We start from the raw sequence: 23,829 nt of genomic DNA on the forward strand, positions 1-23,829 counted from the left end.
TCACATTCTGTGTCTCCCTCTCTCTCTCCCCCTTCCCACCACCCCCCCATTCTCAAAAATAAATAAACATTTGGGGCTCCTGGGTGGCTCAGTCGGTTAAGCGGCCGACTTCAGCTCAGGTCATGATCTCACGGTCTGTGAGTTCAAGCCCCGCATCGGGCTCTGTGCTGACAGCTCAGAGCCTGGAGCCCGTTTCAGATTCTGTGTCTCCCTCTCTCTCTGACCCTCCCCTGCTCATGCTCTGTCTCTCTCTGTCTCAAAAATAAATAAACATTAGGGGCGCCTGGGTGGCGCAGTCGGTTAAGCGTCTGACTTCAGCCAGGTCACGATCTCGCGGTCCGTGAGTTCGAGCCCCGCGTCAGGCTCTGGGCTGATGGCTCAGAGCCTGGAGCCTGTTTCTGATTCTGTGTCTCCCTCTCTCTCTGCCCCTCTCCCGTTCATGCTCTGTCTCTCTCTGTCCCAAAAATAAATAAACGTTGAAAAAAAAATAAATAAATAAACATTAAAAAAAATTTTTTTTAATAAATAAACATTAAAAACATTTTTTTAAAAAAGGAGAGAACTACTTTCCGATACTAACTGGTTTCTGATACTAACCAAACCAGTTTCTGATAGGAACTGCCATGCTTATAGCTTTACAGCAGCCGAGAGATGGAAGCAACCTCAATGTCCGTTAGACGAAGAATGTATGGGTAAAGAACATGTGGTGTATACATACAACAGAACATTATTCAGCCTCAAAAAGGCAGGAAATCCTGCCGTATGCCACAGCATGACTGTGAACTTCAGGCCAGCAGGCCAGCTGAAAGAAACAGGTCACGAAAAGACAAATACTGCATGAGTCTCCATCTGAGTTATGTAAAGTAGTCATGCTCTTAGGAAGTAGAAAGGTGGCTACCAGGGAGTGGTAGGAGGACGGGGAAGGGAGTTGTTGCTCAGTGGGTGTAGAGTTTCAGTTTTGCAAGACAGAAAGATTTTAGAGATCTGTTGCTTGAGAGTGGGCATATATATATGTGTATATATATATATATATATATATATATATATACAGTAAAACCTTGGATTGCCAGTAACTCATTCTACAAGTGTTCTGCAAGACGAGCAAACATTTCCAATAAATTTTAACTTGATAAACAAGCGTTGTCTTGCAACCCGAGTAGTACGGGTCGCCAATGTCACATGATCCCAACGTGCGCCAATGGTTCTTGAAATTCGCTTTGATACACGAGTGCTTTGAATTATAAGCATGTTTCCAGAACGAATTATGCTTGCAAACCAAGGTTTTACTCTATTGTTTTCTTCTTTTTTTTTTTTTTTTAAAGTAGGCTCCATGCCCAAGGTAGGGCTTGAACTCACGACCCCGACATCAGGAGTCCCATGCTCTATCCACTGAGCCGGGCAGACACCCCAAGAGTGTGCATATATTAACACTCCTGTATACTAAACATGGGTTAAAAGCGTAAATTTTATGTTATATGTGTTTTACCACAAGAATAATAATAAGAAAAAGCACCATTCTTGGGTGACAACCTTGTCCCAGGGATTTCCCAGTAGTAAAATACTCATCATAACCTATTCGATGGGTATTGTTGTCCTTGCTTCATACATGAAAGAAAGGAAGAGATCCAGGGATGTATTTGATCCCATGGCCACCTGACTTCAGCAGCCATGTTTTTTACCCACAGAGCACACTCTTGCACCCCAGGTGGCATTGGCCTGGTGACCCTCACTCTATAGGTAAGAACAGTGAGTTGGGAGCTTGAGTTCAGACAGGCTTCTCTGGTTTTGCAAGGCCAGACTTCCCATGTCAAACCACCTCCCCAACCATATCAACAGTGTCTCCCCATATATGTTCCCCACTTCTTCCTTTGTAACAGCACCCCTGATTTTCAGCTGGCAACTTGGCCAACTGAAATGAAGACCTCCCCTGAAGGTAGTTGTGGACATGTGACTAAGTTCTGGCCAATGGGATGTAAGCAAAGGTGTCAAGGATAACTTTTGGGAGAGGTCCTTAAAATAGGGACACACCCTTCTTCAGTCCCTCTTCCCCCCTTCTGCTGGCTGGGATAAAACACGATGGCCAGAGCTTGAGGCAGAATCAAATCTGAACCTGTAATCCAAACCACAGCATGTTGATGTTGTCACATGAAACCCTTGCACACAGTGAGTACACCTGGTTTATCAGTGTTCCATATGTTGCATGTAGGAGAAGTCTGAAGTCATCCCATTGGTGCTGCCATGCTTAGCGTGACCCAGATCCTTCAGTGGTTATGGTTGGATGAAATTACAAGGCATTTACAGATTGGAAGCTAAAGATCCACTGACTTCTCTCAATGCCCCCTTCATTCATTCAGTAAGTATTAACTGAGTGCCTACTACATGCTAGGCACTGTTTGGACACTGGAAATACAATGTCAAACAAGACAAACAGAGTCTCTGTCCCCTCAGAACACGCACTTTTATGGACTGATACTGTCTTCCTCCCATTTTCTACCACGTGGTATGAAATATCCCAGTGTATGTGAGAGGTGTGGGGGTAAGGACAAAATGTGGGAGGGATCTTGAAATGTGACCAAGGAGGGGCAATTTTCTTTTGTCCCAGATTTCTCCACAAGGCTTATTTTGCAGGGACCTAGGGGACATTCCTGCCCTGGCCTGTGTTGGGGGTTGGAATTGGGTCAGGTCTACAATATGAATCAATAAACTCATCTAAGAGTCCACCAACTGGGCCAGTTCTTTAAGTTTCTGTGGGACCCCAAAGGGCCCCAGCTACCAAAAAAGGATTCCTGGCAACAGTAATGGTAAATGTGCTAAGTTCACCTGTGGGGACCTATATTTTCCCAAGCCAAAATCATGTCATAAGGTCTAAGAAATACCCATTTTCATGGGGTCCACTGAAACTGAAAAGTTTTGAACTCAGAACTCTACTAGAATATAGATTGGGAACTATGACATTGTATCATATCATCTAGGCCCATCACCCTAAAACCCCTTTGCTGTTAGAAATTACTAGAAACCCAGCAGTCTGTTGTAGCACTATTCATGATAGCCAAGGTGAAAGAACAAACTAAATGTTCGACAGATGAATAGATAAAGAAAATGTGGGGCACCTGTGTGGCTCAGTCGGTTAAGCATCAGATTCTTGGTTTCGGCTCAGGTCATGATTTTGCGGTTCATGAGATGGAGCCCCGCACTGGACTCTGTACTGACAGTGCAGATCCTGCTTGGGATTCTGTCGCTCCCTCTATCTCTCTGCCCACCCCCTCTGCTCGTGCTCCCTCTCTCTCCCTCTCTCTCTCTCCAAATAAATAAATAAACTTTTAAAAAAGTATATATATACGCATATATATATATACATATATATATACAGACGGACACACACACACACACACACACACACTGGAATACTATTCAACCTTAAAAAAAGGAGGGAATTCTTCAAGATGCAACAACATGGATGGACCTTGAGGACATTATGCTGAGTGAAATAAACCAGACACAGAAAGACAAGTACTGCATGATTCCACTTCTATGAGGTATCCAAAATAGTCAAGCCCTTAGAATCCAAGAGTGGAATGATGGTTGCCAGGAGCCGAAGGTGGGGGGAGGGTGTGAGGAATTACTAATCAAATGGCGTAAGATGTCAGTTAAACAAGCTGAGTAAGTTCGAGAGATCTGCTGAAGACATTGCGTCTATTGTCAACAATACTGTATTGTCCACTTATAAATTTGTTAAGAGGGTAGATCTCATGTTAAGTGCTCTCAGCACAATGAAATAAAATTTTTTAAAAGTCTAACAGTGAGCCAACACTTTATCTAGACTAAGCTAGGTGTTCTGATTAGTGCTCCAGAGAAACTTTCATTCCATCTGGGGAGATGTAACAAGGAAAAATGAGAGGGCACACAGTCTTTGCTGTCAGGGAGGATTTTGGTCTGATGGGGAGCCAGACATAAAATAACAATAATCACACAAGGCAGAGGTGCAGCTAAAAAGGCAGGTGGAGATGAATTTGGAAGGTCCTGAATACTGTGCTAAAACGTTTGGGCTAGAGGGGTCCCCTGGGTAGCTCAGTTGGTTGCGTGTCCGACTTCAGCTCAGGTCTTGATCTCACAGTTCATGAGTTCAAGCCCCAGGTCGGGTTCTGTGCTGATAGCTGAGAATCTGGAGCCTGCTTCAGATTCTGTGTGTCTCTCTCTCTGTTCCTCCCCCTTTATACTCTCTCTCAAAAATAAAAAGAGAAGAAAAACAGAAAGTATACCTTGCTTAAAAAAAAAATCTGGACTACATCCTTTTTACGAAGGTCTAACTTGGAGGAAGATGGAAGGGTATGTTGTCAGGGAGGCAGTATGCAAATGGAATCCAGAGGGTTCATTTCGCCTTGTGATGTACACCCAAACACAAAATACAGATTTTTCTAGAATGAGTTACCCACAGTTTCCATCACCTTCTCAGAAACAGAGTCCATGACCTATTAAAGGTCAGGAAGCAATTAGGGAGCCATCACAATTTGGGGCAGGTGAACGATAGGAGGTTTGTGTTGTGGACTTGCACTCTGATGGAGCGGAGGTTAAGAGGAAAGTTTTCAGGGGCACCTGGGTGGCTCAGTAGGTTGAGAATCTGACTCGATTTCAGCTCAGGTCGTGATCTCTAGCTTCGTGAGTTCGAGCCCCGCGTGGGGCTCCGCACTGGCAATGCACAGCCTGCATGAGATTCTCTGTCTCCGTCTCTCTCTGCCTCTCCCCTGCTTGTTATCTGTCTCTCTCAAAATAAATAAATAAATAAACATTAAACAAAAAAAAAAGAGGAAAGTTTTCAGAGGCTGATATTCAGCTGGCAGGGGAATGGTGAAAAGAGGAACATCTGAGCCCAGGATTTAGGTCAATTGGATGAAAGTAGCATAGGGAAAGAGAGGTACGGATTAGCTTTATGACTGGAACCCTAAGGAAGAAGATATAAAGGACATTGTGACTGATTTTCAAATCGCACAATTTCTTTTTTTTTAATTTTGTATTTGTTGGGGCGCCTGAGTGGCTCAGTCAGTTAAGCGCTGACTTCGGCTCAGGTCATGATTTCAAGGTTTGTGAGTTTGAGGCCCACATGGGGCTCAGTGCCGACAGCTCAGAGCCTGGATCCTGCTTTGGATTCTGTGTCTCCCTCTCTCTCTGCTCCTTCCCCACTCATGTTCTGTCTCTCTCTGTCTCTCAAAAATGAATAAACACTAAAAAAATTTTTTTTAATTTTGTATTTGTTTATTTTTATTTTTTCAATATATTTTTAATTAACTTATTTATTTTGAGAGAGAGAGAGAGCAGGGGAGGGGCAGAAAGAGAGAATCCCAAACAGGCTCCGAGCTGTCAGCACAAAGCCTGATGTGGGGCTCGAACTCACAACTGTGAGATCATGACCTGAGCCGAAATGCTGAGTCGGATGCTCAACCGACAGACCCACCCAGACGCTCCTCTTTTTTTTTTTTTTTTTTTTTTTTTTTTTTTTTAATTTTGGGAGTATAGTTGACATCCCATCGGCACAATTTCTTTTAATCTGCCTTAGAGACAGAAGGAATATTCTCACCAATCCAGCCCAGGGTGCCTTCCAAACCACAAACTACCAGGCAGTTTGCCAGAATTTCCCCGTAGCCTATGGTGCATTTTGCTAGGAGAGTCAGACGCCCTATTCTCATTCTCTACACCATGTGCTTCACATCCAGAAATTCTGTAAGATTCTAGTGGCTTGGTGAAAAACCTAGAGTGACTTGTTTGCCTATACGAAAATGGTGTGTCGGGGGGTCACCTCAGAGCCTCCCCCATCTCTGCAAATACAGCAGAAGGTCTCTCTTACAGTTCTATAGAATTAAGCCATGTTGCAAGGGTCAATCCAATCTCCACAGCAGATAAGGAAGGCTGGAGGTGACTCCAAGGTTTTCAGCCTGAGCGACTGTGTTATAGTTTTAATGGTGAAGAAGAACCTAGGGAGAGAAGTGGGTCTGTGGGAAAGATGAAGGTATGGTAATCAACGTGGGTTTGGGCAAACTGAATCCAAGGCATCCCTGAGACTTTTGATCAGCTGGGAACCTTTGGCTTGTGGGTCACAGGGTCCTAAACCCTATGTGAATAGAAGAAGGCCATCATCAATTTCAAGCTTGCCTTTCGCCAGCATAACAACCCCAGCAATGCCACTGTCCCCAAGGTTCCCGCCAACCTCTCGGGTCTTAATGCTGATGGACTCTGAGTGGATACCCAACCTTGAATCAATTACGGTGATTTAATTGGCTAAATCCTCTGTGGTTGACAGTCTGCAAGTTGGCCCTTTAGTGACGGTACTTCCTAGTATTTGTAATCCCCTTCTTTTGGGTAGCTTACTTCTAACTAATAGTATATGGCAACGATGGAGTTGTCACTTTTTTTTTTTAAGTTTATTTTATTTATTTGGGGTGCCCGGGTGGCTCAGTTAGTTAAGCTTCCGACTTCAGCTCAGGTCACGATCTCACGGTTCGTGAGTTCGAGCCCCGTGTCGGGCTCTGTGCTGACAGCTCAGAGCCTGGAGCCTGCTTCGGATTCTGTGTCTCCCTCTCTCTCTGCCCTTCCCCCTCCCACGCTCTGTCTCTCTCTCTCTCTCTCTCTCTCTCTCAAAAATAAACATTAAAAGAATGTTAAAGTTCATTTTATTTATTTATTTTAAGTAATCTCTACACCCAGCGTGGAGTTCGAACTCACCACCCTAAGATCAAGAGTTGCACGTTCTTCTGACTGAGCCAGCCAGGCGCCCTGAGGAGTTGTCATTTCTGTGATTAGGTGACAAAAGATTGCGCTTTGCCACTTGCCAAAGACTCTCTCGCTTGCTGGCTTTGATGACTCAAGCAAACCGCCATGCTGGACACAGCCACATTGCAAGGAACCGAGGACCAGCCAACAGCCACCAAAGAAATGAGGGCCTCAAGGAACGAAATCCTGCCAACCACCAAGAAAGTGAGCTTGCAGGCAATTCCTTTTGCCCACTGAGCCTTCAGATGAACCCCTGCCCTGAGTGACAGACACTCTTAGGGCAGCTACCTGAGACATCATGATCAGAGGACCCAACTAAGCCCTGCCCAGATTCCCGCCCCACAGAAAATAAATGTGTGTTGTCCTCAGCTATTAAGCTGTGGGCTAAATGGTTACACGGCAACAGACAACTGATACAACTGGGTTGTGTGATTGCCCCTGGAGGGGTAGGTGAGGTCAGCCTCGGGTGAATCATGGGGACTCAAAGTGGAGAATAGGTGTCTCCACGAAGGAAAGCGAAGGTGTAGTTACCAGAAGGGGGATGAAATCTGGGCAGGCAAAAGCATCAGATGTCTACCTCATACAAATATTTGGGAATGTAAGGAGGCAGCTGGAAACACATCTGGAGACATAGCTTGGGCAGTGATTCGGGGATCGGCGACTGTCGGAACTGTGAGGATGGATACAACTGCTCCCAAAAGAGAAGGGTCGAGGGCGGATCTATTGGAAACAGCAGCAAATAAGGGGCAGCTGGAAGAAGAGCAAAGGCGATTAGGCGAGGAGAGAGGTAGAGGAAGACAGCGTTTGATGCTGGACAAACGCAGTTTGTTTGGCCAGTTAGACATGTATCTGAGGAGCCACAGAGGTTGACTTCTGTTAGAAATCTCAGTCTCATCAGGGTCGTGAATTCAAGCCCCGAGTTGGGCTCCACGCTGGGCATGAAGCCTACTTTAAAAAAAAAAAAAATCTGGGCCTTTAGTTCAGAGGTTGTATATTGGGAAGCCATCAATACAAAAGTGACAGGTGAAATCAGGCACGTGTATGATTTTGTCCCGGTGACAGAGTATGGAGGGAGAGGAGGACCAGACAAATCCTTGCAGACCGCGTGTATGTAGGTAGCAGGGGGACGGAAGAGGACACATGAGAAAGGACCAGAGATAAAGTAGCTGAACAAATAGGAGGCGATCCAAGAGAGACCAGTCTTCCCAGAAGCCATGGGAATTTCTGACATAGTCAATAGAGGCAAATGCTTAAGAGACGTTGTGTATGAGGAGGACTGAGGAAAAAAATGGAATCGGTAATGAGGAGGTCATTGGTGGTCCTAGTGGGAACATTTCAGTTGAAGATAGGGGCAAGGCCCGGCTGTGTGGGCTTAGGAATGGGTGGGACATGAAGCAGAGAGGTAGAAAGCCGACTGGCACGGTGAGAGGTTTCCCCGTAGGTTCTGGAAGAGCGTACGTGTAGGCTGAGGAGGAAAGTCTGGGCTAGGCCCCTCCACTCCCAACTCGGTCATCTTTCCTGAGTTCCTTTACATCTTGCTGAGCCAACAGGGTCCCAAACTACCTACCAACTAGGTGTCAGCCAACTCCTGTTATAAGGAGCCAGTTGTGCTAGGCTTTGCCGGCCGTGTGGTCTCTGTCACAAGTACTCAACTCTGCCGCTGTCGTCTGAGAGCAACCAGAGACCATCCTTAAGGGAATCGGCACCGCTGTGTCCCAAAGAGCTTTATTCACAGTCAGAGGACAGGATTTGGCCTGTGGGCTGTAGTTTGCTGACCTTGCTCTAGGCTCATGGAAAGGGATTGGGGGGCCTAATACATGCGGCAGATGATAAAGCAAGAATAGTACTAAGACCTCAGAGAAATGGGTTTGCTTCAGAAAGAAGGTTCTTTTTTTTTCTTTAGACTTTTAAAAAAATGTTTATTTTGGGCGGGGGAGAGCACGAGCAGGGGAGGGGCCGAGAGAGAGAGGGAGACAGAGGATCTGAAGTGGGCTCTATGCTGACAGCAGAGAGGTGGGGCTCAAACTCACACTGTGGGATCACGACCTGAGCTGGAGTCGGACGCTTCACCGACTGAGCCACCCAGGCGCCCCAGAAAGAAGGTTCTTACATTTATTTGGGTACCTTTGCAGTCTGACTCCCTCTTTGTGTGTCTGCCTTGTACTCCTCAACTGTGAGCACCTCGGGGCCAGGGATGTTTCCCAGCCTTCCACACAGGAAGCGCTGAGACACAGAAACGGTGGAGAGAAGCAGGGCGGTAAAAAGGCAGAGGCACTTTATCCTGGAAGGAGAGGAAATTGCAGAGGCTCACATGTAAAGGCCTGTATCATCTCAGTGACATGGGAGCCACCGATCAGCAAATAAGTTAGACCCCCTGATGTTGAAGGGAGGCAACTCTTCCCAAACATTCCAGATTCAGTACTTCCGAGAGGGGGAGGATTGGGGCAGATGGTCTCCCCGCCTCACAATTACAGAATTCCACAGGGTGCACCCAAATAGAGAGCTGGGTAGGACTCTGGGGGTTGGGGAGGGAGGCGGAGCGGGCACCTCCAAAATGGTCCTGGATTTGCTAGGAGGACAATGGGAAAGCGAGACTACGACAAAGCCCAGGCGCATTCTGGAACTCCCAGGGGAGAAGGGAAGGACGCGGAGGTGGGGTGGGGTTTACACTCTTACAACAGGTTGGACCTCGTCTGGCTGTTCCTGGCCTCCTTCCAACTCTTTCCTGAGGACGAATGGGCCAAGCAGGGATTTAGAAGGTGACAAGCGAAACAGGAAGCTTTCTCCATTGCAGTTCATTCCTGGGCGTGGGGAATCCAGAGACTGGAGACTGAGCTGAGAGGGACCCAGGAGAGTCCCCTGTTGGGGACCTGGTGTCCACTGTGCCCCAGGAAGGACACTTGTGGACAGGGGGCCTGCGGGCTAAAGTGAAAGCGGCAGAGAGCTGGGGGTGGAGGCACTGAGGTAGAGGGAGGAGTAAGTGGGACGCGTCTCTTGGTGGGAAAAGGAGACGAGCAACTTCAAGAAAAACAAGAGGAAAGATGGACGTGTTCAAGACCTCCATGATCTGTCCCAGCCCAGCTTTTCATCCTTGTTATTATTCCCCTTCGTACATCCTAGGTTCTCACTGAATTTCCCACCCACCCCGAACACATCCCACCATTCAGTGCGTGTTGTTTCCTCTCCTTTGCGTCTCCTTGTCCTCCTTCCTCCCATCTCCTCATCTCTAAATCTTTTTTAGCCTTGGAGTCTTAGATGCCACTTCCTCCAGGATGCCTTCTTAGATTCCATTCTCTATCGGAAGTGGTCCTTCTTCCGCTGAACTCCTTATCTGTCTGTTACCCAGAGAAGGCATTTAGCAATTTCCACCTGAAAGTAAGGGAGTATTGAAGACAGAAGCCATTCCCCAGGAGGTGCTGTGTCTTCCTCTCCCCCCGCCCCGGTGGCACATCAGCCAGGCAGAGGCCCTCTGGAAGTGGGAAGTGGATAAATACTGCACCAGCTCAGTCTGGCACAGAAGTCTCCACTCTGCCAGCTTCCTGTAGAGCTCTGTCCCTGCTGGTGTTAGGGCCTTGCATGCACCCATCCCAGCCTGTAGCTACCAGAATCCTGACACCCTGCACCCCTCCTCCTCCAGAAGACTCGGTCCCTCGCCAATTCTGCTTCCCAGTCAGCCCAGAGTCACTCTTCTGCCCCATAGCTTTCTCTCCTCGTGGTTGAAGATGCCACAACGGAGTCTCTCAAGCACACGAATTCAGGGAACAGGTGGCATACCCAGGAGCCTGTCTGGCCCTCCCATGGAGGTGGCTATCCCTTGACATCAGCCATACATTTGTCCTGGGTCAGAGAAGTAGTTATCGAATGGACTTCATGAGTCATATGTGGTGGTGGGGGGTGGGGGGGTGCAGAGGCCCAAAGACATGTGCTAAATGTATGGGTGTGTGTTAACTTATAAGCAAAGTAACCTGCTGCTCCCCCTTGGGCAAGTGACATCCACCACCCTCACCCTCATCAACATCGTGGTTTCCATCCTTGAAAAACCAAGAAGGTTGGGCAAACCCGCAAATTCCCTGCTGGCCCAAATCCGCCACGGGATTGCGGGTTTGTGTACCTCAGATCCCTTCTCAGAACAGAGATGAGCATAAGAAAACGATTCCTGATAGAGGTGGCGGGGATTTGAGCCTCACTTCCCGGGTATTGATGCCCTTGGTGATTTGTGATTTGGATCTAGAGCATTTTGTACCTGAAGATGAAGTGAAAGGACTTCCCCACTCCCGCCTCCCCCAACAAGAATCATAGGATGTTATTCACCAGCAGGACCACAAGGATTCTAGACCTGCACAGTCCAAAATGATAGCCAACTGGCGACATGTGACTATTTAACAGTAATTACAGGGGCGCCCGGCTCACTTTGTCGATAGAGCATGCTGTTCTTGGTTTCAGGGTTGCAAGTTCGAGCTCCACATTGGGTGTGGAGATGACTCAAAAATTTTTTAAAAATCTTTTTAAAAATTACAATTTGGGGCACCTGGGTGCCTCAGTCAGTTAAGCGTCTGACTCTTCATTTTGGCTCATTTTGGCTTCATTATCTCACAGTGAGCTCAAGCCCTTCTTCAGGCTCCCCGGATTCTCTCTTTCTCCCTCTCTGTCTGCCCCTCTGCTCGCTCACGCAAGCGTGTTCTCTCTCTCAAAAAACAAAAACAAAAACAAAACAAAACAAAACCTTAAAAAAAGGAAAAAAATTACAATTAAATCAAGTTAAAAAGCCAGTTTCTCAGTCACACTGGCCACATTTCAAGTGCTCAGTAGCCACATGTGGCTAGTGGACACCACATCAGATGACACAGATACAGACCATTTCCATGTTCCCGCTGAAACTTCTATAGGACAGTGTTCTGCTAGACCGATCTATTGCAAATGGGGAAACTGAGGCCCAGCCAAGCAGGCATGACCTCGCCAAGCATGTTATGGGCGGATCTGGGCCTAGAACAAAGGTTCCCCATGCATGTTAGGCCGGGCCTGACTCATCCCTTACTCCCTGCTGCCTCCTTCCCCCATGCCTCTCTGGGCTCCCCCAACTCAGAGCCCCCAGTGGGCCCAGCACGTGGGCCAGGCCGAGCGGGTCCCAGGCGATGTTTGTGACTGAGCAGAGCTCCAGATGCTGCACATTCCTGGTAGGGTCAGACCTGCCCCGCGGCACTCAGGGAATTAGCTTCTCTGAAGAGCCTCAGATCTTCTTTCCGGAGCTGCCCTCTTCCTGCCCAGCCCAGGGGGCTGCCTGGTTCAGGAGCGCTCCCGAGCTCCCCGATCTCCGGGGTGAGGCCGAAAAGCTGCGCGGATTCCCCGTTGGAGAGGTACTTCTGCTCCAGGAGGGGCTGCAGGGGGGCAGGAAATTGCACCCCGGCGCCTAACAAGGTCTCCAAGTCCAGCACAAGGGGCATCTGGGAACAAGGTTTCTGCCGGCCCAACCTTGGGGCCCCATTTGGCGGGAACGGGACCTGCCTTCACCTGCCGCCCTGCGCCGGGGGGCGCGGGGGGCGGTGTGAGGGAAAGGGCAGGAAGAGGGGCGTCCCGGGGTGTGGGCAGGGGGCGAGAGGCCAGGGGAGGGGGCGCCCGGGAGCGCCCTGACCTCGCCGGCTGCCGGGAGGCGGAGGGGATGGGGGTTGGGGGAGAAGAGGGGAGCCCGGCAGCCAATGGGAGGGAGGATCTCGTTTCAAAAGGGTTAACCCACAGCCAATGGGAGCCTGGGGGAGCGGATCCTGCTCACTCCATTCAAGAATCCCAAGTATTCAAGATGGACGGCAGGGAGTGTGGAAGGAGAAAGGGGGCGAGGGGGGAAGAGCGAGCCGGGCAGAGACGCGGGCGCCGCGGCCGGCCGGCCTCGGGACTCGGTCCGGGCGGCGGGCGGCGCGGCGGGCGCGGGGGGCCGGGGGGCCGGGGGGCCGGGGGCCCCGGCCGGGAGAGGGGCCGGCGGGGCGCGGGAGGGCGTGCGAGAGGGGGAGCGAGGCCAGGGAGGGAAGCCGAGAGGGAGGGCAGGGCAGAGAAAGAGCCCGGGAAGAAGGAGGTGGCAGGCAGAGGAACGTAACGAAGAGAAATGTGTAGGTATCGGGAGCTCCCAGAAGGGTAACGCCACCGATTCTCGGTTTTATTCTCTCTCGGGCGGGGAGGGGGTGGTCTGGGCTCTTTCTCTCGTCTTCCCGCTCCCCTCTTCGTGCTCCCCCACTCGTGGGCATCTCTTCGGTCTCTCCTTTCGAAACAACTGCAACTGGGAAGCACTGGGCACGTCTCGCCGGGGTGGCTTCCCTGTCATTTTCCAGCGGGGGGTGTGGTGGGGAAGGGGCGGGGGGCTCGGCTGGGCAGGGCTGGGGCTGGGCCATCTGTCCGTGCCCGGCCGTGTGTGGGAGGGTGTGTGTTGGGGGGGGGGCGGTGCGGGGCACAGGGGGCCTGGCTGGGGGGGGGGGCGGGGCGGGGGGAGACGCCGTGGCTGAAGGGGCTGGAGCCGGGCAGGGAGTTCTGCATCCCGAGAAGTTGTGGGGTGAGCCAAGGGGCTGGGGGTGGGTGGGAGGCCCGCTCCTGAGCTGCGAGTGTGCGGTGTTCAGGGGTGCGGGGATGTGGGGGAGCTGTGTGCTCACACTCCAGCGCTTGCTGTTTGGGTAAGTGTGGAGTAAGGGCTGAGCTGTGTGGCAAGTATGGCTGGGAGTTTGTGTGCGCGCGTGTGTGGTCCAGCCTGGAGGTGTGTGTGTGGGGGGGGCGGGGGGTGGTACAGCACAGTTGGGTGTTGAGGCAGAGAGCCCCGCACCCCCTTCTTCTCCCCACCTCCCCACCCCCTGCCCTGCCCTTCTCATCCCATTCACAGAACACGGCTTTCAGGACCCTCTTGGTCTCCTCCGCCTGTCGCCATGGCTGCGGGGAGGGGGTGGGAGGAGACAGTTGGGGCCTGCCCCTGCCCCTGCTGCTCCGGCTAACCCTCCACCTGCCCTTTCTCTCCCTTCCACAGGCTGGGCCCCATCCCCTGCTGCTCTGGGGGGCAGGGGCCGGAAGATGGTGGCCAATGAGGAGGGGGAGTGGAGAGAACTTGAGCCGGGGCCTCCCCTCCCCCATTTCCTCCTCGGTCTCTACACCCGCCTCTGGAAGGAGCTGGGGGATGGCTCCTGGGCCCAAGGTGGGGGAGGGGCCCTGCTGGCTGGTGAATCGCTAGGCCCGCTCTGGAAGGAGTTGGGTGTGAGAGCTGAGGGGATCTTGGCCCTAGCCTCCCTTCCCTGCCCTCCCCAAGGAGAGATCTGGGCGCTCGTCGGTGAATATAATCTTTCACTGCCCCCCACCCCCACCCCCCGAGACTGGCTGGGCAGTCCCACCTTCACTCCTTTGCTCCCTGTTGGCATGATCCACTTCCCAGCCCGGACTGGTTTGCCCCACACAGAGGCCTGATGACTGACCCTAGCGGGCTCTTGGTTTCCGTCATTGCAACTGTGCAAACTGCAGGACAGGGCCCCTTGTCTGCGGATCCTGGAGGGGTGGGAGGAAGCTGGAAGGGGAAGCCCGGAGGAAGGGCTCCTAACCGGAACCCTGCCTCCGTGCCTCCTGCCCGCGGTGGAGTGGGGACGAGGGTATCGCCCAGAGGCAGCTCCATCCCGCGAAGGCCTTCACTGATCAGTGTGCCTGAGGAATCACCCTCCAGCCTCTGCCCCTTTGGGCCACACACCGCTTACCGGGTCAGAACTGGAGTTCGGCTTCTGGGACCACTGCTTTAGCCAGGAGCGGGTCCTGCGGGGCTCTCCAGGTGCCCCTTGGAGGCAGTCTTCTGGCTTTGGCTTTTGATCAGTCTCAGGATTGTTTATCCAGTGTTTAAGCCCCCTTCCCTGGGCCAGGATGGGCAAGTTGTGAGTGAGCTTGGACTCTAAGGGGAGTCTGGGAACAACTCCGATTCTGCTCTCATTGCCATTGAAAGCCCATCCTTGACGCTCAGTACAAGAGAGGGGATCATCCTCACGATGTTGTTCAATGTGAACTCCGTAAGGTGGATTTGAAGACCGCAGAGGGGAGATGCAGGGGTGGGGCTTCCTCCTCTAGACCTGGAAGCTTCACTGTGCTGCCTGGGAGCTGTGACTATACTCCTCCTCCCTCTGGTCCTGGAGGTGCATCTGAGGTGGTCCCCTGGAGGCCTAGAACTCCCCTTTATCTGAACGAAGAGGAGAGAGCTTTTGAGCAGGGAGGACTAGAGTGTGGTGCGGTCCTGGTCAGCAAGCTCCCCCGGAAGAGAAGCTGGCAGAGATCAAATCCAGGGAAACAGAGTTTCATGTGAGTGTACCCCCAAACACTTGGGGTTGCTGCCGGTCACTTCCAATTGAGTGCCAAGCTCAAGGTGTCCCTTTGGCCGCTTCCATGGACCCCCGCCTCCCCTCCTGCGCCCCAAAACACTAAGATAAAAGGCAGTCTCTTCTGGGAAGGGTATGAGGAAGGAGGCCAGAGGAGGAAGGGAAAGAATAAAGGGTTAGTATTGAGAAGGGAGGGAAGCTGTCTTGAAGATGCGAAGGGGCAGAGGGAGGCCAAGAGAGCTGAGTGGGCCGGGGCCTGGGAGAAGGGGCGAGGAGGCAGGGCCGGCATGCCTCTGCTGCGGGCCGGAGCTCTTTTCACATTGTGCTACTGTCTGCACCTACCACTAGCAGTGCAATGTTAAAAGGGCATTGGCCGTGTAGTGCTACCCAGCGCCGGCTGTCTCCTGTATCAAGACTCCCTCTCCCATCTGGGCACCAATCAGCTATCCTCCTGGTGAGAATTTGGGAAGCCCGTTAGCGGCACTAACCGCTCCCACGTCTGGAAGCACTTCCACGCGCTAGGCACGTCATACTAATAACTTCCTGGCAAGTAACATCCCCATTTTACAGATGAAAAAACTGAGGGCCAGGCAGGTTTAAGCAGTGTGGGCCATGGTTATACAGCTCTTACATTGCAGCGCCTAGCTATAACCCTGTCCTAAGTCTGACAGCTCACCCGTCTTTTTTGTAGACCTATCTGGAGAGATTGGAGTAGGTTCTGTATGCGGGGAGGTTGCCTGAGCTGAGGGTTGGAAGGTTTTGATGCCACCTGCTGGTTGTAGGGGGGTATCTTCCAAAGCCTCAAACCTTTCAGAAGGAAGAGTTCCCAGATTCAGCCTGGGGTCGGAGGGTGCGTGGAGAAGGTTGGGAGAGTCACCGATAGGACCGAAGTGGACCTCCATGAGAAAAACTGGATGCACAGGAAAGGAGATAGGGCTGACCTGGAAGGACTGCTCGCCAGGGACAAGAACCTGTGTGCACCTTGCATTCTGCACCTGCAGCTCCTCCCCTGGCTCTTGGGGAATAAAAAGGATCCCTCATCTCCACCTGTAGTTCCTCGCACAACCCTGCTGGGAAATAGAGTGTTTGGTCATGATGCTTATCCAGGGTACACCTGTCTGGGCATCCAAGGTTTGGGCAGCACTGCCCATGGCCTGACCTTAGAGATTAAATAGGATCCTTGGAGCCAAGCCACAGAACGATTCCTTCTGGGGAGATGACAAAGAACTTGAGAACAATGGCTACACCATTTACTTCTCTGTTTCCCACAGTGTCTAGGAAATAAGAAGTTGTGAAAGTAAGCAAAGGGGGGGCAGTTTGGGGGAGCTTTAAGAAGGTAGCTCATTTGTGCCTGATTTTCAGGGTTAGTGCTTGGGGCTTGAGAAGAGAACCCTTCCTGAACTTTGGCACCAGAAGTAGGACTGAGGGTTTCTGGGTTTCTGGATCTCTAGGCATCACCAGGCACGCAGAAAGTGAATGGCGGGACAGACGCCTCCGAGGCCTCGGAGGTGCTGGCCGTCATTCCTTCAGGGCTTGTATCTGCCTTCTTCACGCACTTCTGTATCTGCCAGTTCTCCCTTTCTGCCCAAACAGCCTCTCCATTCTGACACTGACCGTATGGTATTTGGTAGTACAGTTAGCTTCTGTCCCTTAACTTTCTTCAGCATCTTAACGTTTCTGTTTGAGCCTCTTCTCTGGGCACAAAACAGCTGTTTGATGATGTCACTCCACTCTTAAGAATTTTTCAGTGTTTTCCCAATGCCCTTGGGACGAAATCTAGCTCCCCAAATGGTCTGTTTTTCTGGGGAAACTTCTATTCCCTCCTCCAATTAACTAAGCTCAAGCCTTGGCACACAGTTCTCTGTGTCTGAAATATGCCCCTCCCCATTTCCCCTGTGTCCACTCGATGTCTCTTCCACGTGCCTTCAGTCATCACTTCTGTGAAGTCTTCCCTTGACTCCTCATATCTAGGCTGAGTCTCTGCTAGGAGCCCCTGAGCCTACTCCCCATCCCTGCTCAGAGCCCTTGTTCTGGAATCATCTGGTTACTGTTTGTCCTCCCACTAGATCGAGAGCACCGCCCCCCCCCCCAGTCAGGCCACAGCTGCCCTGCTGTCCACTGCATCTCCAGTGCATGACACAATGCCTGGCAGGTAACAGGTGCTTTGCAAAGATCTGCAATATCAATGAACGAATCTGGATAACAAGCTAGCTTACAAAAGGTGATTTTTATGATGTGTACAGTCCTCCCTGCGGTTGTCAGTGACCCAACAACAATGGGAATTTCACATCACTGCCCCGAAAATGCACGTGGGTCACATGGTTGCACTGATGGCTGCCATCTTGAGCTGTTCAGTTCCACTTTGGATCAAGCTGCCTTGCTTGATCGATTTTCCTTTCAGCCTCGAGTGTGGCCATGAGCTGACCCAAACATTCCAAGTCCAGGCTGAAAGGCAATAGGACCCAAGAACACCCTTGTTCAGGGGTGAGCCTCTTCCAGGTGCCCAATCCTGGATCCAGGCAATACCTGATTCATTGTCAAGGGCTCTGGAAGAGGCGCTGTTTTGGTTGCCCCCTTTGGAAACACTGCTCACAAAAGCCCTCGCTTCACTAAGCAAACCTCACCTGAAGACCCATCCCCCTGGTGAGGGCTCAAGTGGGGTCTCGACACAGACAAAGCAATTGCTGCCCTCTAGTGGCCTAAAGGGACAGGTACTGGGGGGAGTGTGACAGAATAGTATAAGTTAAGGTCTGTGCATGGGAAGCAAAGTCAAGAGGAGAGAGTGCCTCACGGTTGCTTTTCCCCTTTTTATTAAAAATAGACCCAAACACTTTATGTATCATACAAAAGTTTCGTTCGCTGGTGGCAGCCACGAGGAAGCCTGGCCCCGTGGCACTGATGTCCCACCTCCCCTCCAAGGGACTGGGTCCCAGGGAGCAGTGGCTGGGGCTCAGAATGCCCGTACGGACTGCTCGCTCTGGAAACAGCCAGTGGGGGGTGGGGGCTGTTCCAGCGGCAGCTTCTCCCACCCCACCCCCTGGCGAAAGTCACGTACTCAAAAGTGCCTCTTTAGTGCCAAGATAAACTAACAAGTGGAGTAAAATGGAAACCCCTGTGATTCTTTCATTTCCCAGGGCCTGGGATCTGGGATTTCTTTCCTTCCACCCCCGAATGCTTTCTCCTACAAACAGGGGTGGGAAACTTCACCCTCAGACTCCGTTGTGTCGCACTGTCTGAAGCCAAAATTTCACTCCCAACTCGAGCCCCTTCTCACCTGCTATTCTGTGGGCTGGGATCTACCAGCCCCATGCCTCAAAACTTGTCCTCCGTTCACTCAAAAAGAGTTTGGGGCAGAAACGGGTCCTCCCTTGGTCCTCTGCCTGATCTCCGCCCTGCCCTCACCTCCATTTTCAGGATCTTAGGGCTAGAAGAACCCGCAACCATCCCCTTTCCCCAGTTCTGGCTCTCCCTGACTGCTGCCCACTCCTGAGCCTTGAACACCCCTGGGGTACCCCAGACCCCTGTTCCAAAGGGGCCTGGGGGTGATGAGGTGGAGGCGGGGGAGGGGTGCCGGGAGCTGGGTTCCCCCCAGGGGTGGGGCAGTACTCATGCTGGTATGGACTGCTTGGCAGGGCCCGGGGACGGGTGCGGGGAGGGTGGGCATGCGGAGGAAGGGCACAGCCTGCCTGAGCCCCTCAGTCCCAGCCGTTGTCCTTCACCATGTGTGACATTTCAATGATGTACTTCCCCTCCTTGTACTTCTGGCTCGTCTCAAAAGCCTGCTCCTGGTGGAGGGGAAGCAGTGAAAGCAGGACAAAGCAGGCCCCCTCCAGGACCTCCTACTACTGCTGTACTACCCCTGCCCCCCAAGACCCCCCCCCCCAACCCAGCAACTAACTCCCTCTTGCCTCTGGGCGTCATGCAAAAACCTGGCCATGTGGGCATTGGCGGGGGGGGGGTTGGTTGTCTGCTTGAGAGGGTGGCCCTCTCTCCTGGGACTTACGTATTTCCAGCCCAGCGTGGTTTTGCAGCTCTCGCAGAAAATATCAGCTACCGAGTGGAGCCCCGTGAGCAGGAGGCGCTGTTCGGCTGGTCCACAGCCCACGTTGACCCTGTCTCAGGAAAGAGGAAGGACCCGGCACCAGTGGAGTTGTTCCATCAGTTCAGCCCCCAAACAGCCCAAAGGAACTGCCATCTGGAGAGCGCTGAGCCCTGCCCAACTGGAAGGCCTGCCGGCAGCAATCCACCCGTTCATGACTAGTGCCCGGGCCTTCCCTCTCCAGTTCTGCCCACATGCTCCACGGGAGAACTGCACACTGGGTCTCTGGCCCCCTTTGCCAAAGCAGGAGGCGCCAGGCCACCTGCGGATGGCTCACCTCCCTTTCCCACACCGGAAAGTCATTCAGACACGCGCACACACACATACACGCAAAGAGAGAGGTAGACTCACACGGAGTTAAACAGGTAGGCTCGGCCATGGCTCCCTTGGAAAGACTGTGGAGACATAGGACAGACGGTGACTGCCGGGGTGCCCTGGGCCCCACCGCCTGGGTCCCCCAGGGGCAAGGAAGAGGGCGGGTGGGCATTGTTGCCTCTCCGCCAGGTGAGTTTGGACAATCTGGTGGGAGCCGGCAGGGCCGAGCGGCGGGCCCCCCCTGCTTGGCGTACCTTGGAAATAAGCTCATCGTGTTTGGCCAGGTGCGCACGGCAGTGGACGCAGCTGTAGGTGCGGTGGCAACGAGGCAGGTAGCTGCGGAACGTCTTGGCGGGGAGGCAGGCAGGGCCCGGGCCCGGGTCGCAGCTGGGCATGACGGGCTGGAGGACGATGCCCTGGCGGGCTGGAGGGGCTGGCGCCGTGCAGCCCCCACACAGTCGGTCGCAGGTGAAGCAGCGAAGCAGGTTGGCTAGAGCCGTGTTTCGGGGCAGGAGAAATGTGGGGGGGCTGCCCGGCCAGGGCCCCCCCAGACGTGAACCAGATAGAAATGGAAGTCACCTGGGAAGAGGGGAGAGTGCATCAGGAGAGCCCCTCCCGAGGGAACGAGGGAACCGGGAAGATGGGCTCAGCCCTCCCCTGCCCCTACTTCCCCCATCACGATCGTCCCCCCGCAGCGCCCAGTCGCACTCTCTCCCCGGTCCCTGGTCCCTGGATTCCCGCCTGCTCTGGCAGCTGTTCCAGGCCTCCGGTGCCACAGCCGGGGAGGTGGTGTCTTTCCCTCCTGGGGCGGGAGCAGCCGCCACCATTTTCCACTGAGAGCAGCCTGCTGGTGCAAATGCTGCCATGGGAGCAACGTCATCTGCGAGTTGCTCTCGCCTGGGTTTTGGCTCTTTGGTGAGGGTCTGCGTCCCACGTGCGCCGGAAGGCTCAGGTTCAGAGCCTCTTGCAAGTTGGGGAAGCCTGGCGGTTTTTCTTTTCTGTGGCCTCCATTTGCAACGCAATTGGTCCTTCGTAGGTGTCGCGTGGGAGAGAGGCCAGCAGGCGGGCAAGTACACACGCCCTGCTCGGCCCTTTCCTGGGCCTGGGGTCCTGCACTCCCGGAACTAGAACTTCGTGGCTGTCTCCGTTGGTACTGACAACCTCAGATGTGGCTGTTCGCCCGGTCCCGCACTTTGGTCCTCTCGTTCCAGCTTTTCTCAGCTTCTGAGCCCCTTGGTCTGTCTGTACTGCTCTAACTGTTGCCTTAGCCTCAGTTAAAGACGTGGACATTCAGCCCGTGGAGAGACAGACCTGACAGCCGGAAGCCATGGGAAGTGGGGATCACTTCGGGGAGGGTGGCACTCCTGGGCTAGGTGATGTGCAGTGGGAGCAGAAGTGGGAGATTCTTATTTTCAAAACCTATGCTCTGGGGTATAAGGCAGAGAACGTTTCCACCTTTTCCCAGGGCCAGGGACGAACAGCAGTGACTCTTGTGGGTGACAGCAGATAAAATAATTGCTGGTTTCTGGTTAGGAATGGTGAGAAAGATATTGGTATCTGTCCAGACTCCAGTCCCAAAGTGACTGAGGGTACAAGAGGCAGAGGATAAGAAGGGAGGTGTCCTCTGTTGCCTCTGATAAGGCGTCTCCTTCATGGGGCCTTCAGGCCTGTTGTGGGTGATTTAGCTCAAGTCCAGTTTAGAGGTGCCAGCTCGGTGCTCTGGCAAGGCAAGGCCACTAAGCAGAGCAGGGACAGTGTGGCTGCGAGTAGTCAGGGCAAAGAGGCTCTCATCATGTCCTCTGTGGTGGCCACTGGTGCCCCAGCCACTTTAGTGTTTCCTGGGGCCGCCAGGCAGCAGTCTCTCCACAGAACCCCCAACAGAGCCCATCTTCAGTTTGAGGTCCTTTCCCTGTGGCTGGGCCCCAGAAAGACACCTTGAGCTGAGTTCAGGGTGACATTGGGCTCTGGCCGCAGGAGTCTGGGCCCTCCTCACCAGCGTCCACTTCCCAGGTCTGCCTTCAAACTTTGCCTGAGTTCCCCTCTGCTGCTCTCCACCTAAGTGCACCTGTGAAGGGGCTGGCTGGGTCCCTGCTCTCTAGCTCCTTCCCCAGCCTATGTCACGCCTCCCTCCCTCTCTCTCCCCTGCTTCCCCATCAGGCCAAAGAGAGGCTGCACAGAAGGCCAAAGAATCACTCGCGGGGGGGGGGGGGGGAAGGGGGCTGGGAAGGGGAGATGGGTTCATTTCTTTCCCGGCTCAGATCACAGGGAGAAGCAAGTTGGGCAAATGATGGAAAAACAAAGGCAAGCTGAGTGTTAGGGAGAGGATATTCCCCCAAGTGAGCCTGGGCTGGACCGTGGGAGGTAGGGGAGAGGGAGGGCTGGTGGAGGGGGGGGGGGCGGGCGGTGTGCTGAGCAACCAGTGCTGACAGCAGAGGCGCCCAGGCAGAGGCTCGGGGAACCAGGTGCGAATCCTGTGCCTGGGGGAGTAAGGGGGGGGGGGGGCGGACGCAACACCTGCTCACAATGGATTTTCTCATCTCCTCCGAGGTTTCATCCCCCACCCCCCCGGGCTGGCGTTCTCGGTATGGTATGGTCCAAATAATCAGCAGCGCAGCCAGCTCCCCGGTCGGGCTTCGGGGGTCTGCATCAGCAGCAAAACAATAAACAGTGAGGCCTGATGCAGCAGCCGAAGTTGCCGGGAAATCTAAGTGCGGAACCGTCAGAGCTCGGAGAGGGAGAGAGGAGCAGAGGCAGCGGGGAGGGGGAAGGGAGGACAAAGGGTGGATGAATAATGCTTTTGCGATGGGGAGAAAGCAACACGCAGCAGGAGGAGGAAATTTGCAAAGGGGAAAAAAATTCATTTGGAGAAGGGCTGCCCCCTCACCTTGAGGTCTGCTCCAGAGATCTCCGTCTATCTCTCTCTCTCTCAATCTCTCAATCTCTCTGCTCACTCTTCTCTCTTCTCTTTCCGCTCCTTCAATTGGGAAGGGGATGGGGGCAGGGGAGAGTAGTTAGGGGCTCGAGACTGGGGCTGCCAAGCTGGCCAGCTGCTGGGGGGCCAGAGGTTGTCTCTCGTCTGTACCTCGGTCTGTGGGTGAATGTAGCTGTGTGTTGTGGAACTGCATCATAACACTGTGAGTCATCCGTCCCCCCACCCCCTCACCTCCCACGTCAGAGCAGGGCTGGGAGACACAGGAGGCGGGTCGGGAGGAAGGGAGGGGGCAGGCGGCGAGGGATGGGGCTAGGGGAGGGAGCAGAGGGCCGGGGTGGCCAGGGGGGCGCAGGAGGAAAGGCTGGTTGCCGAGGAGGAAGGCGGTGTGGCCAAGGAGACAGAAGGAACCTGGAGGAAGGACAGGGCTGGCCAGGATGGAGTATGGGTGGCAGGGCTGGAGGAAAGGAGGTGGCCAGGCGGTGACAGTGAGAGACGGATGCAGAGAGGCGTGTGCACACACATCCAAGATGATATATTTCCCATCTCAGCTCCGATGCCCGCCCTGACGCAGGGAAAAGAGAGACATATTGTCACACAGGGCAAACTGTGCCCCCAAGCTTGTACCGGACACTTCCAAGCCTCAGCTTAATGTCCCCGAAAGGGTCACAGATGAAATTGGACATCTCACAAGCAGGAACCTCTGCTCAGCTACCTCCAAGCTACTTGTGCTTTCTGGACAGAAACACCCACATTACATAAGGTTCTCTAACGGGCTGTAAACTTTCTGAGAAGCGTCCTCTGGGAAACTCCTTTCTGCATCCCAGGACTGCAGTGCCTAGCGCAGAGCCCCGCATCCAGAAGACGATCAGAAAACAGCGGCTGAGTTGCATCTTCAGACGTGGTCCGAGTGTCTGGCTTGGGTCTCAGAGAGATCTGAGTTTGAATCCAGCTCTGCCAATATGCTCACGAGGAACCACTGGGCGAGTTGCTGATCCTGTTTGTCCTTCAGTTTTCCTCTTCTGCTAAATGAAGCTTGTGACATTTACCCCATGGAGAGGTGAAATAAGGTGAAGTAACCTGTAAACACCTAAAAAGTGCCTGGCGGGCTATAAATACAAATATAAATGTAAATATAAATATAAATATAAAAATATAAATAACAGCAGCTACTATTATTTCGAAAATAGTGTGCTCAACTTAATATCCTTAAACCCAGAGAGGATTTACTCTTAAATTCTGAGATCTCAAGAGACGCATACCAACTTGATATCTTAGGAAGAACTTATATCTCTCAGTGCTATTTTTTCTATCAGCTTCCAAGTATTTTTCATTTGACTCAGATTCTATTTTTCATGTAGTGCTGTCCTGTGCATATCTTTAAAGTATGTGGGCACAGAACACATTCT

General features: G+C 52.8%; 1 protein-coding gene across 2 annotated transcripts; it reads right to left on the bottom strand.

Annotated features, from left to right (window-relative positions):
• Positions 1-17,285: 17,285 nt before the first annotated feature.
• Positions 17,286-22,599, bottom strand: YPEL4 (yippee like 4). Of its 2 annotated transcripts, XM_030332679.1 has the most exons (5): positions 22,376-22,599; positions 19,746-20,070; positions 19,528-19,571; positions 19,081-19,189; positions 17,286-18,862 (listed from the first exon to the last, which is right to left on the bottom strand). In XM_030332679.1, exons 2-5 carry the CDS (start codon positions 19,884-19,886, stop codon positions 18,773-18,775), a joined length of 384 nt encoding a protein of 127 aa, XP_030188539.1. In that variant the 5' UTR covers positions 19,887-20,070; positions 22,376-22,599; the 3' UTR covers positions 17,286-18,772. The 2 variants fall into 2 exon arrangements, with proteins under 2 accessions (XP_030188539.1, XP_030188538.1); XM_030332678.1 differs by lacking the exon at positions 17,286-18,862 and having other exon boundaries at positions 18,872-19,189.
• Between the last annotated feature and the right edge of the window lie 1,230 nt (positions 22,600-23,829).

Source organism: Lynx canadensis, chromosome D1 (assembly GCF_007474595.2).
Source record: "Lynx canadensis isolate LIC74 chromosome D1, mLynCan4.pri.v2, whole genome shotgun sequence".
Classification (NCBI taxonomy): Eukaryota; Metazoa; Chordata; class Mammalia; order Carnivora; family Felidae; genus Lynx; species Lynx canadensis.